At 37.4% G+C, this 13740-nt stretch overlaps 1 protein-coding gene across 2 annotated transcripts in view; it reads right to left on the reverse strand.

Moving 5' to 3' along the window:
* Positions 1-13694, reverse strand: part of ANKRD31 (ankyrin repeat domain 31) — a 65249-nt gene extending 51555 nt beyond the window's left edge. Inside the window, exons 1-7 of one of the 2 annotated variants that reach the window (XM_088156558.1) lie at positions 12731-13694; positions 11793-11848; positions 10040-10119; positions 6679-6725; positions 5980-6074; positions 4931-4968; positions 938-1609 (exon numbers count right to left, since the gene is read on the reverse strand). In XM_088156558.1, the coding sequence (XP_088012684.1) occupies positions 938-1609; positions 4931-4968; positions 5980-6074; positions 6679-6725; positions 10040-10119; positions 11793-11848; positions 12731-12918 (1176 nt within the window). In that variant the 5' untranslated portion in view covers positions 12919-13694. The remainder of the gene's footprint in view (positions 1-937; positions 1610-4930; positions 4969-5979; positions 6075-6678; positions 6726-10039; positions 10120-11792; positions 11849-12730) is intronic. The other variant, XM_088156559.1, reaches the window with a different exon arrangement.
* Positions 13695-13740: the final 46 nt, after the last annotated feature.

The raw sequence follows: 13740 nt of genomic DNA on the forward strand, positions 1-13740 counted from the left end.
AGGCACAAAAAAGATAAAGTTGATTGTTCTTTTACAAGAGGTTAGAGAGCTCCATTTCACAAAACTCTGCTTCTCAATTTTAACCGTAATTTCGATTAAATCTATACATTAATCTTCAAACAGCTGTGCTAAATTTCAGAAATCAATACTTCAGTGAAAAAGCTTTGTACAGTGCTATGGTTCTGATTCTACAGACCTTTCAGCACCTTGAAATTACCTATTTCTGTGACACATTCAATTACATGCTTATACATTCAGTTAATACTACTAGGAAAAGACAGAATTAACTTATAGTTTTCGGATGCTTTATGCCATTGTGGGCTGTAAAACTACCTTAAATAGCCAGCTTTACATGACTGAACATTGATTTGCAGCTCCCGATTATTCGAATACAACACAGCAGAGAAAAAGGTTGCAGGTTTACAAGAAATGCTTAATATACTCTGCAGCATAAATCTGTCTCCTATCTGTCCTTCTCTTTCCCTTATTATAATCTAAACAGGAAGAAACTATGGCTTTCCTTTCATGCTCCTCTCCATACTTTTGAGTTAGTGTTGTTGGATTGAAATGATGTGTCACAGAACACCTTCACAGCACAAGAAGCAACAAGAAGGACCACACGCTGTATCCACACATACTGGTTTCTTCAGGAGAGGATAGGAACTATATAAATGCATGCCTCAGTTTTTTCAGTATGTCTTGTATGGGCAGAACAATAAGCACAATAAATACACTTCTAAATACACGTGTAAAAAATCCCCACTGAATAATATTCCTAGTCTATAGAAAATTATTAAATTATTTAAACATGCAAATTACTGATGCTAGTTTATTCTTTACTAGATTGAAAATTCCCATCTTCAAGTAATTTGGCTACTTTCTATAATACTTTATGATAGATATAAAATTTCAAATATGAATTAAAGTGTGGTTATACTTGCTCATTTGCTGCGCTCTGCAAATTAGATCCTGTGAAGGCATTTATTTCTTCCATCTGAATGGAAGAGGCTCTGTTCTGAGGAGGCTCCATCACGTTTGTTATTTGAGTACAGTCATCATCTACCTGCAGAACACTGGCTTCTGAATTTAGCTGCTCTTCCTTGGCATTAAGCTGTCTCTCATTTGCAACTGCAGGAGTGGCAGCTTGTACCATTGATCCTGACAAGGCATTCAGAGGCACCACAGGCTCCACTGGCAGGGCATCACTGCTCTCAGCTGCTGATGGATTGATGGAACTGGCATGACCCTGACACTCCAACTTGTCAGGCAATGGGTTTTTGACTTTAAGACTCTCAGAATCACTAGGGTATCTCAACAAATTACTGATGTCAACCTCACTAGTCTCTATATTCTGTTCAGTGAGTTCACCCATGAAAATCTTCCCTAGGGATGACAGTGAAAGATCTGCATCATTATTAAGGGAATGCTCTTTTGCTCTGTTATCTGTGTCAATAATGGTCATGCAGGTTTTGCGGCAATTATCTAAAACATGTGGAAATGTATCTTCTGGTATCTGCTCCTTTTGAACTGTTATTACATCTTCCACAGGATCATGTAGACAGAGGCTTTCTTCTGGAAAGCAATCTTTATTACTTAATCTTCGTGGCATCTAAAAATTAGATATAAAAAGTTTACAAAAAAAGAATGGAGCAACTCTTTCTAAAAAGCATTGAACTAAAATTCACTGTAGAAGTTCTTTCTATATGTGAATGTACCTTATACAAAATGTAAAATGTATTTTTGCAAAATCTACAAGACACAAAGCCTTCCTTCATACAATATTTTAACAAGAGTTAGACTGAGCTCTCAGTTTCAAAAGAAGTTTAACTTCAGCTGTTGACTTCCATAGCAGTGAAAATCCAGGGAAAAGAGACTAAATCTGTTTTAGCCAAAGACACTATGCCATTGCCAATGGCAAATAACCTGAGAGTGTTATAAGGCTTTAAAAGAAAGTCATTAAAAATTTGTCACACAGGAATAATGAAAGTAAACATATTCACAATATCTTAAAATACATAGTTAGTAAAACGCAATATAGGAGTTTTGATTACATGTTTATGTGGATCCAATACGGGTAAGGAGAATTTGTGTCTCAAAAACTTCAGTTCAAAACCTTAGAATTTTGAGGAGTTTGCATGGTGTGGTTTCCACAGTGAGTACAGAACACCAAATCATTATTGTTCTTGGAAAAGTAATACTGCTGTTTTTCTAATCACTTTTAGCTACTTTCAACAGAATCACCCATTCTTACAAGAATATATTGCTTTTCTATCTTTTCCTCTATCCTTGTTTTAAGTGCTCTGCAGAAAAAAACATGATGCCTCTAGAGACCTAAACCATGGGGTTTTTTCTATGTAACATTTGTATACAATAGCACTTGTACTTAATAATACTGGATCTAAGAAAATCTCTTTCAATGCATTTTTGGAGTCTTGCTGCCAGCAAGTGGCAATATCAGGTAATGCAAGAAACCTTTAACCATTGGTGACACTATTTAGATAAAGCTCACACACAATAAAGCAGAAAGGGCAGATGTCTGACAGCATACACTCAGGTTCAGTTTGCAAGCTAGTATAAATCTCTGATTCTTTCTTGAAAAGTATTCACCTGTTATCTGTTCCTATCTTTTACACGTGCATCAAATTGTTTCTAAATACTGATTACTTCTCACTTTGATTTATTGAATTACACTTTATTTTTACACCACTTCTCTAATTCATCCGGACATTAAACAACTGAGGAAAAAGAAAACTTCACTGGTGTAACTTTCTCTACTTGAAGAACAGCATGTATATGTATTACAAATTTCCCATGAAAAAGACTCAGTGCATTTGTTGAAAACTGGGTGAAATTTTGCAAGATCCTGAAGACCCCAAAGTCATCTGAAATTCAACCCTTAAATGTGACAAATTCACAAAACTCCAGACAGAGTAGTCCAGGTGGGGTCTCACAAGAGCAGAGTAGAGGGTCCACCAGGATTCCAAAGTCCTTCTCTGGCAGAGCTATTTTCCTGTCAGCTAGTCTCTATGTGTACTGGTGCCTGAAGTTACTTCTCCCCAGATGCAGAACTTCACATTTCCCCTTGATGAATTTAATGAGATTGCCCTCCTCCCAGTTTTCCCATCTGTTCAGGTCCCTATGAATGACAACACAACTATCTGTTCTATCATTCATTCCTCCAGGTACCACCTCTGAACCTGCTGAGGGCGCAGTGTGTTCTATTTCCCAGGCCACAAAAGAAGACACTGAACATACTGGCCCCACTACTGACAAACTAACCACAACAGAAATCAATGCTGCTACCTTATCAAAACCAAGGAAATTCAGCAAGACTAATTGTGACGTGTCAGAATTCTATGCATAGAGAAATTATAGATATATTTTGTATTTTCAGAAATACACAAAACTAAGATATTCAGTGACTCACTGCTGGTTGTCAAGGTCTCTGTCCTGACCTTGCTTCAAATCAGTACATAGAAGCCTGTGATGGCCATTGGTTCATCTCACTAAAGATTCTTCTGCAGGACTCAGACCTTGCTAGTGGCAACATCAGCCAATATCCAAAAAGTAAAATCCACTGTAGTGACTATTTCCAGCTTCTTAGTCCAGGCTCCTAAAATATCTTCTCTGGAGATACTCTCAATGCATTCAGACTGCCTATACTTCAGAGGCTATTAATAATAGGCAATCTGTTTCATGGCATTTAGAATTTGTTCTATGAGACTAATCATGTACAATGAGAATATTTCATTTAATAAACTAATAGTTTTATATTAATAGTTGTATATTTTTCAGGAAAGAATATCCTAGGATATTGCATTTTTTCGCTTTGTTCTGAGATGGAATATCACTCATATTTGCTGTAAGATATGAACAGTAAGGATGGTAGAACAGAACAGCATTTTACTCTGATAAAGACAGTAGAATGAACAGCACAGCCTTGGAAAAACAGATAAAGGATGAAACTTAGGCAAATAGAAGCCATGCAAAATGCAAGCAGGATGCCAGCTTGCCAGTTCTGCAAGACTGACAAAGCAGAAGTTATGCAAAACAATGATATGGTGCTTACTCAAAAGTAGGGGTCAAGGACCCCTAAAAAGGACATGGGACATTGAAAACAGCCAAAGAAGACCCCAAAGAACCATATGGGAACTTCTGATAAGGGATGCAACTATGTAAAATAAAGTAATAGATATACATCAAGGGGGGATAGGTAGTTAATGAATGTGTGATTGGTGTATATGATAAATGCTGTTCACTGGATGCTAGGGGCACTCAATTGGATGAAGGATCCTCCAAGTGACCACTGCTGCATTCAAGAATGCTTGCTCTCAAATACTCAAAACCATGTTAGAAAGCTCCTATCTGGCCAATTTCAGTATCAATACCTGTCTCAGATTTGCCTTTGGTGAATTCTACCAAGAACTGCTTTTTCCCTGACATAAACCTCAATCAGGATCCGTGAAAAAAGCCAAGTAAAACTGACTTTTTTTTATTTGTAGGTACAAATCAATGGGACTAGATGGTACAATCATAAAGATATGATACCTGCATTAAGCAGAGTCTTTCACTCTGTTACTTCCTATTTCTAGCCACAAGTAAGAATCTCCCAGGAAAATGGATAGTTACAGAACCTCTTCCTTCTCAGAAACCTTCCAAATGCACTGCCTGTCTCATAGTTTTCATGGGTGAGAAATATTTTAAGCTGCTAAGTGTGTTCATTACTTTAGCTTAAGTAGCAGCCCTTACAGATTCTGTCTCATCATGATGACGTCTTTCCCACCTCACTTTCACTGCTATGCTTTTATCCTTGTGTACTGCAAGCTTAGCAACTACAGTTCTTACCAAAAAACCCCAGAAAATAAAGCTTATCTTTAAAATTGTTTTCAGTGTGCTCAGTGTCAGTGTCAGCAGCTATGTACTTGCTTACCTCTTCTGAATCCTTCTGAAATCCATTCAATTTGATATCTAAATTTAGGAGAATAGAAAAAGACTTCAGTTTTACTTTCAACTTCTAAAAGTTCTTATCGTCTCTTTAAAAAGGGTATAATTTCCTAATTAAGGCTTAAGTTTCAAACCTTAAAAATTACTATAGTACTGTTCTTTAAGTGGAACGGACAATTAAAAAATTTCTGGTTAGGCTCTGTTAGTCACCAAATAATATGCCAGAGCTATTTTGTCACATTTCTTCACGGTAGTTACAGGCCTGTGTTTCCAAAGACTATCAGCAGATTGAACTGCCACCCATTTCACATGACGAGACCTAGCCTCTGCCATCTCTAATTACAGTGCAGTTAGACAATACTGCTGAAACAATCCAATAACTTCCCGCCTCTGGATGGCAATGATCCCAAACCCCCTGATCTCATCACCCTGTTTCAACATTCATGTGAATCTCTGGCAATTTCCTAATCAGAAATAAAGTGAATGTTTTTCTGCTGGATTACCAAAAATAAGCTCAAATGGAAGACAGAAAAATAGGTAGGGCAGCCCTGCACTTTTCAGAACACTGAGGAATGGAAGTACAACTTAAGTAGCAGCACATGCCATATAGACCTGGGGAATAGCAGCATTTTTGTTTCTCTTTTCTTACAGATGCCTCTGACTTTTGGGTATGTTACAAAAAACCAAGTAGGAACCCTCCATGACCTGCTTACCTTACACATCTACAAGGCATTTAAGCACCATGTGGCCTGTAACCTTTGTCAGAAAATTCCACAGCACTGAAATAATTTTAAACTGGATACATATCACTGGCTTGAGAAAAAAGCTACTTCTTCAAACAGTCCTAACAGAGTACTTATCAAAGCAGAACTTGCAGCCCATGACTATAAAAACTGAACAACTGCTGTAAAAAACACGTATAGTCATATTCTATATAAACCTATATGGATACTCATCTTCAGCTTATCAAATTATTTTCTCAAATGATTTTGCCACAGCTAGAGCAACTACTAGTTTTGTATAAATACAACATACCTATAGAATTATTTTGCTGTTCTTCTGCTGCAGAAGTTAGTGAAAAACCAGGCTTAGAAATATTTTCAGTAGGTGATGAATGGTTTATCCAATCCCTAGAATTAAATAATACAATAAAAAAATCATGAAGAACTGTAATCTGTAATCTTAGGAACATTTTTACAGTACTTTGCATTGGCCGCTATTTGTGGGAACAGCTGCAGTTATTTTAGAGGTATACTTTTCTTTACAAGGACATGCAATAAATAAGACATTTGGACTTCCTACATGTACCTAGCCATGTTTGCACATTTGTTCTCAAACTGAAAAAAATATGGCCTTTTCTATTCTTTATTACTTCTTTCTATATTTCTGTTATAAATCTTTTACTGAAATCTTTCCATAGTTTTCAGGAACAGAAAGCCTAATATGATTTATTAAAAGTTTTTATTTTCTAATGGTTTTCCCGAAATTCATTATTTTTGTTGGTTATGTTCTTAAACCATTTAAGGTAGTATCATCAACAAAAATAAATCCAAGTACATCTTGATCCATATTGGACATTGAACTACTGCCAACATAAATACAGATCCTTCACTAAGCAAACAAGAAAAATGTTTCTCAATAGAACACTGGGAATAAAATAACATACAAATGGAAGTATAACAATTATTTAATTACATTTTGTCTGACTGGAATTCCTATGCAAATTATACTCACTTCAGTAGGGACTGAGACTGGTCAGATATGTATGCCTCTTGAAGTACCTGAAAGAAGAAAAAACTTTAAAAGTTAGTGAACAAAGTAATTAATTGTTCATTTTCTCAGTTTTATTGCAGGCTTATCTTCTTCCTTCTGTAATTTAGTTGGGAAATGGAATTCTTAGATCCAATTATAACATACATTATTACTAAGATACAAAAGCATTCCACTTAAACCTTTTTCTTTACTTGTACTATTTGACAAAAATGTTGAAAAATAAATCAAGCCTATAGAAGAAAACATTCACCCATAAGGAAAACAAACTGTTGCAAGAAAGATACAATTGCTTCAAACTTAAGATGTTTTATATATCAAAGAACCAAAACACAAGGCATTTTAATTTCAACTCACGGTTTTAATCTTTTTTTGATAACTTTTTTTCTTTAAATAAGACAAGGTGCTATTCCAAAGACTGTGATGTTTAGTATACTGCTCTCAATATCCCTATAAATATCATATTTAAGGAACTCCAAGACTTGCACATCAGCCAGTTTTGAGTGGCAGGGCTGCCACAAGCCAACATAGCAGGTGGGTAAGGTGGGTAAGGACAGCACTGATATCACAACAGGAGCCAAATTTCAACTCCTTATTACAAAGACCTTGTAGTCTGCTTTTTTGTGCCTTTGACAATAATGCAGAGAGTTCCTTCAGTATGGAAAAAGGACCCTTTATACAAAGTCTAAGGCAAACTAGGAATGATTAAGAACTTCAGAATGGCTCTCTCACCAAAGAGCTAAGACTGAGCATTACTAGTGGACTATCCACACACTGGCTGCAATTTCAAACAAATCATTGACTTACAGTGGGCAACATTAGCAGCATGAGAGGACTCTAAGAAAGAACACCTTGGTGTGGACGCTGATTAACAACTTCTCTGGTTTACATAAGGTACTAGCCACACAGTAAGAACAAACATCTTAACAATGGCTTCAAGAGCAAGAGGTAGAAATTTCCCAATAGCAAGGACTGCTAAGAGGCTCCCTGGAACAGAACAGATTCTTTAGTTTGTGTAACAATTACTGACTGATGTAATTCCAAAACACGACAATGAGATAGTTAGCAGAAAGTTACTTATTTTGCTTAAATGGACCCTTCAGGTGAGTCAGCCAGCATATTTACACGGAACATTATCCGGACACCAAGCAAGGTCAGGAGAATAATAGAACAACTACTAAAACGCTCTAACTGGCTAACATTGCCCAGAGAGATGCTTTAAAATCTCAGCAAACTACCATTATAACTCAGAAGAAGACATTGTTTTGTCTGCTAAAAAAAATTGCTGCTAAGCAAAATCAGTATATTGCTGACTGGTTAAGACATCTTCTCAAACCATATACCTTACACAAATAGTATTTTTGGACACTGATTGACATACTGGGAACAGCTTTTCATTCTGCCCTCATTTTTGGTGAAGAAATTCCTGCAAAATCTCAGTAATTTTTCTCACTTGAATACTTATTTATACAGACAACTATATGAGGGGAGACTCCAGGTGTTTTCCAAAAAAAGACTAATGCTTAAAAGCTGTTAGGTGTTACCTCACAACTTTTGGTGCACTTCACCAAACAATATAAGAAAAAAAAATATAAAAAACGGGAAAGCACAAACTTACTATTATTACACCTGTCTGAACGTGCTATAGAATATCATGTTAACAGATAATGAAAATGACTCGTTGAAAAGAACTTGGATCCTACAAAATCTGTATATATGTCTTCTGCACCTCTGGTAGATGAAAATTCTTAATTACAATTTTGTACATGATGGAAGAATCAAAGACAGGACTGCATATCCAAGGTCTCCCACAATCCATTTGAAGTACAAAGAAAGCTATGACTCTCTGGAACAACTGGAACAGATGTTACTTTTCCTAAAAACATTCACAGTTATCTACTCTGCATGAACCTTGTGTCACATCACATCTACGTGCTGTATTTATATATTATAATTTCTGAGGACAAACTAGAAGGAAAGCTTATATGAAAGTACATTCCATGTTGGCTCTTGAAGTGGTTGAAGAGCCACATTGGTGCAATGTACATATGTGGGTAGCAAAGATAACAGGCGAAGACTATTCCTTACAGTGCTCAGTAAAAACTTAAAATTTTATACTGTCTCCAAGCTGTGCATGACCAAGGTGCAAGTGTCCTGCTATACAGGTCTGCTAAAACAAAAAATACTAAGAATTACCCAAACTATTTGGTGAAAATCCTAGGTTTCTTTTCTCACTTTTTCTTTAGTGGACTGAGCAGTTGTCCTTAGATTTGGGATTGGCTAATCTGGTGAAAACCACGAAGTCAAAGGCTAAGGTCAAGAAGAAGATAATCAGACCATCTCCCAGAGAGGAAAGGGAAAGAGCAAATGTGCACTTCTCTCATTCACTCCATCCTTAGAAAATCATGAAAACTTCAGTCAAGATAGCCCTCAGACATGCAAGGAGCAAAATTAAGTTATGGAGAAAAATTGTTGAAATAACAGCATCTTTTGGATTTTGTTCACTGTTTCCCACACTGCCAGTTGAGAGAAATTTATTTGCAATTCTAGAATGAGCTGTAAAACATCCACTTCAGTAGAAAGCACGTCTTTTTTCAATGTACTTTTGTCATCTAGGAAGCAGACTAGCTCTTTTTAGAAAAACTCGCTTTTTTGGGAATAAGGATACACAGACTGTGGGCCTTGGACTGGTGAATCATGGCTAAATACAGTGTAACAGAAGTCACAATTAAAAGCAGAGAACCTATTTGTCTCTAATTGCTTCATGAGCCTGCCTTATGCAGGTGGAAAACTACTTGCTCAACCGAATAGAAGTTTATGGGCTAGCTACCAACCCCATGGTAAATACATTAAAAGGTACACTAATTAGCAGATTAGAGAATGAGAATTATCCACCAAGTAAAATAAATACCCCACCATCATGCAAGCGGACATTTTATTCTGGATTTTGGATTATTATCTCTTTCCTTTTGAAAGAAACGATCAATCTTTGGATCACAGCTAATCTCATAATGAGTAACCCAGGGTGTATTCTGGCACAGTCAACCCAGATGATTACCCTTCAGCTCCTGAAAGAAACATATTTAAAAGTACGTGTTCCACAACTTCTTCATTTTTGTCCTGGGTTTGTTCCTCAAATTTGAAAGATATTAATCTCATGAAATACCAGAGAAGACACTTTGATACATTCCTGCAGACTATGTGCTACTTAGGTGACAAGTACTACAATTCAGTTGTAATACTCCCTCAGGGGGAGGCCCAGTGGGTTTTTTAATAAATAATTATTAGATATGCTTAGGGAAGACATTATCATTGCTGTACTTACTGGATTTATCAGTTCTGCCCTGTGATAATGTGTGTGGATACCAGTTTTTAGTGTAAAACCAATTTCTGGAGAAAAAGCTCCTAGAAAAAAACGAAAAAAAAAATTCCCAGTAATTAAAATTTTGATCATCTTAATTTTTATGTAATTTTTCATAATTCCATAACTTTTTACATGACTCAGTAACTGAGCTATATGCATCAAAACTTCTGATATGCAATGGATTGATCTGGCTAAATACCTATTACACTAGATTTTCAAACTACGTGAAAGAAATAGAAATTAATAAAACCAGCCAGCAGTGGAAATTTATTTCAATTAGTGTTACAGGACCATCCTTGATTTTGGATTGGAGGTCTTTCTTCTTACTTTTTAAACCAATTACTGCAATTTTTGTAACCTGCCTTATCCATACGACTAAAACACACTTGTACTCCTAGATGGCATCATTTCTTTAATGACTATACAAATTAAGACCTTCTCTCAAAAAAAATTAAAAAGACAGAAACCCTTAAGGTTGGACCCTATGCTTGAAAACTGAGATGTTGTTACTGACACTAATAAAACACGAATCAAATTAACATTTACACTATGTATCAATATATCACTATACCACTAAATTACTACTACACGGGTATACACAAAACCATGAATGAAATTCTAATTCCGGCTTACTAAATATAATATGATGCAGGCAGAATGCTAAAAATATCACAATCTATTACAGTTGCAGAGACAAAAACTCCCCACTCAAGTCTAAGACAAATGCCTACTCCACGAACTGAACAGTCAAACAGACATGCCTCAAACTATGTATGTTGAAAGTTGCAAGGATTTAACTCCAGTGGACAACCACAGGTAAGTTAAAAATGGGATGATGCTTCTCTCCTCACTTAAGACTATTAAGCAACTATAAAAGGTTCAGCATTAGGAAATCACAGCTATTGGAGCTTCTGCAGGCTTCAATGGGCTGAAGATAAGATTTGTATTGACTCAAAGAAGGTTGATAAAAAATTATGGTCCACTCAGATCCTTAAACTGGCAAAAAGATAAACACAAATAAATCTGGAAGAACAGCATGTGTCATTTAAAGACTAGCCAGTCAGAAATATCACTGAAATAAAATCTATAGAATGGAAGTCAAATGGAACATATAAAAATGTCAAGGAAGTAATGCGAAACTATTATGTAACTAAAACATGCTTGCTCATGCAGTCTGCTCTATGGGAGTTATTAGGGAATATTTTAAGACCTTAAATGAGTGTGCATTCATTTATGCTGAAAGTATGTAATGATACACTAAACATAATGCACTGAAACATCCCTACTCAAACTTTTTATGTTAAAGAGAATGTATATGCTACCAATATCAATGGGGTTTTTAAAATATCATAAGCTGGTAGAGTTACATACAACTGTTTTGTGTATAGAATCCATTTATTTTATTCTTCACAAACACAAAAATACATACATATAAAAAAAAAGGATATCCCTATATATAGCTCAGACACTTCCCAAGCCAGTCACAGTGCCCAAGAAGAACAGAAAAATCAAGAGCAAACTTAATCAGGTATTAAAAATGTACTGAAGAATCTTATAAAATATGAGCTAAAATTAAAAATGTAATCAAAGTACACACAGTTCCTAAGCATGAACTTAATGCAACACACAAGTTTAAACATGGACTCAGACAAAATCCAAAGCAACAGTTCAAGGGGAAAAAAACAACAGAGATTGAAAAAAGAATCTGTCCTACCTTTATCAATATTTATCTCAGTTGTTAAAGCCATGTCCTTGTTAAGAAAAGCCAACCTTTGCCAAATAAATAAAACACAAGGTCGTTAAGGAGTTGTAAGCATTACAGTCCCATAAACTCAAAGGGCATCTGAAAGCACCAGTCCCAGCTCCTGTAGTGGGGACGCACCTGGGCGAGCAGTGACACAAACAGTAAAAAACCCCAGACTCTAGGGATGTATGTGCTTTTCTGCATTGAAAACCATAACTACGGAGGCGCCTTGCTACTTTAAGTATTTCCAAGAACTACCGTGCCACAAATCATCAGAAAGATGTGTGCGTGGTTTCAAATCCTTGCTTATATCTTAAAGGATACAAGAGATTAAGTAATGAAAATGACATCAAGGCAAAGTTGCAGGGAAATAGAATTAGCACGAACTGTATTTAACAAGTGTTTATTTTCTCCGAGTTGTTTCCTGGGGCATTTAACTTCTGCTGACTAAAATGTTACTAAAATGGTGGGTCCGGAGGCATAAGCTCCGAGGCACACAAGGTGTCTGAAAATAAACGGAGTTTTTTGCAGGGCTAATAATACTGGGTCTCGGAGCATATAAAACGGCTCTGAGCAGAGCTGATAAAAACAAAAACAAAACAAAATAAGCAAAACAAAACAAAAACAATCAAAATAACAAAATTTAAAAAAAAAAAAAAAAAGGAAAGGAAAGAAAAGAAAAGAAAAGAAAAGAAAAGAAAAGAAAAGAAAAGAAAAGAAAAGAAAAGAAAAGAAAAGAAAAGAAAAGAAAAGAAAAGAAAAGAAAAGAAAAGAAAAGAAAAGAAAAGAAAAGAAAAGAAAAGAAAAGAAAAAGAAAAACTCTCAGCTCTGGAGCGGCCCCCTCAGCCGCCGCCGCCCTCACACAGGCAGGTGGGCAGGTGCCGCTCGCAGCCACACCGTATTACCACCTCTTCCTACGGAACTCCTCTTCCTCCACATCACTCTCCGCCACAGAGCCCTCCACGACAGTCTCGTCGCCGCTGTCCGTGTCGGTGTCGCTGTGGCCGCCGCTGCCCTGGCGCTCCATGGTGCGGCCGCTCCGCTCCGCCGGAGCCCCCTCGGGCAGCAGCGCGCCCCCCTCAGCGGCGGCCGCCATCTTGTGGCCGGGCCTGGCTGCCCCTCGCGCGGCGCCGGGCTCGCAGCGCTCAGCAGAGCCGCAGTGCCAACAAACACCGTGCTGTGTGGGCTCCGATGGGCCCGCTGCTCCGGCTTCGTGCGCTTCTCTGCGCTCCTGACGCAGCCATCTCAAGAGTCAGACGGTCATCTGCCCGGAGAGTTACAGAAGAGTGAGAAGGGGGTTGTGAAACAGTGTTTTATTTGTGAAAAAGGCCAGACAGCTTCAAAAGGGGGGACCCTGAATGAAGGATTACTTGGGCTTTGACTCCATAGTCTGGGGTCTTCGAATCAAAGAATGTTAAGGGGTTGAAGGGACCTTAAAATTCATTTAGGCCCACACCCCTCTGCCAAGGGCAAGGACACCTTCCACTAGACTGGGTTGCTCAAGGCCTTGTCCAGCCTGGCTTTGAACACAGCCAGGGCTGGAGCATCCATAGCCTCCCTGGGCAACCTGTTCCAATGTCTCACCACCTTCACAGGAACTATTTCTTCCTAATACCTAACCTAAATTCCCCTTCCATCAATTTGTACATATTACTCCTTGTCCTATCACTACAGGTCCTCCAACAAAAAGTTCCTGTTGAGTTGTTAGCTCCTGCTGTGCCTCTTGCCACCTGGCTGGATCCACAGGTTCCTGTGCTGTTTGTATGAAATGGATCGGTGCCAATTCACTGGCTCTTAAGTCTCAAAGTGAGAGACTTAGACCATAACTCAGGGACCATCTCAAGAAACCCACCTACTTGAGAATGGGTAAGCATGCAAACACATTAGCATGAGAAACAAGAGAACAATTCAACCAACA

This window comes from Sturnus vulgaris, chromosome Z (assembly GCF_052056855.1).
Source record: "Sturnus vulgaris isolate bStuVul1 chromosome Z, bStuVul1.hap1, whole genome shotgun sequence".
Classification (NCBI taxonomy): Eukaryota; Metazoa; Chordata; class Aves; order Passeriformes; family Sturnidae; genus Sturnus; species Sturnus vulgaris.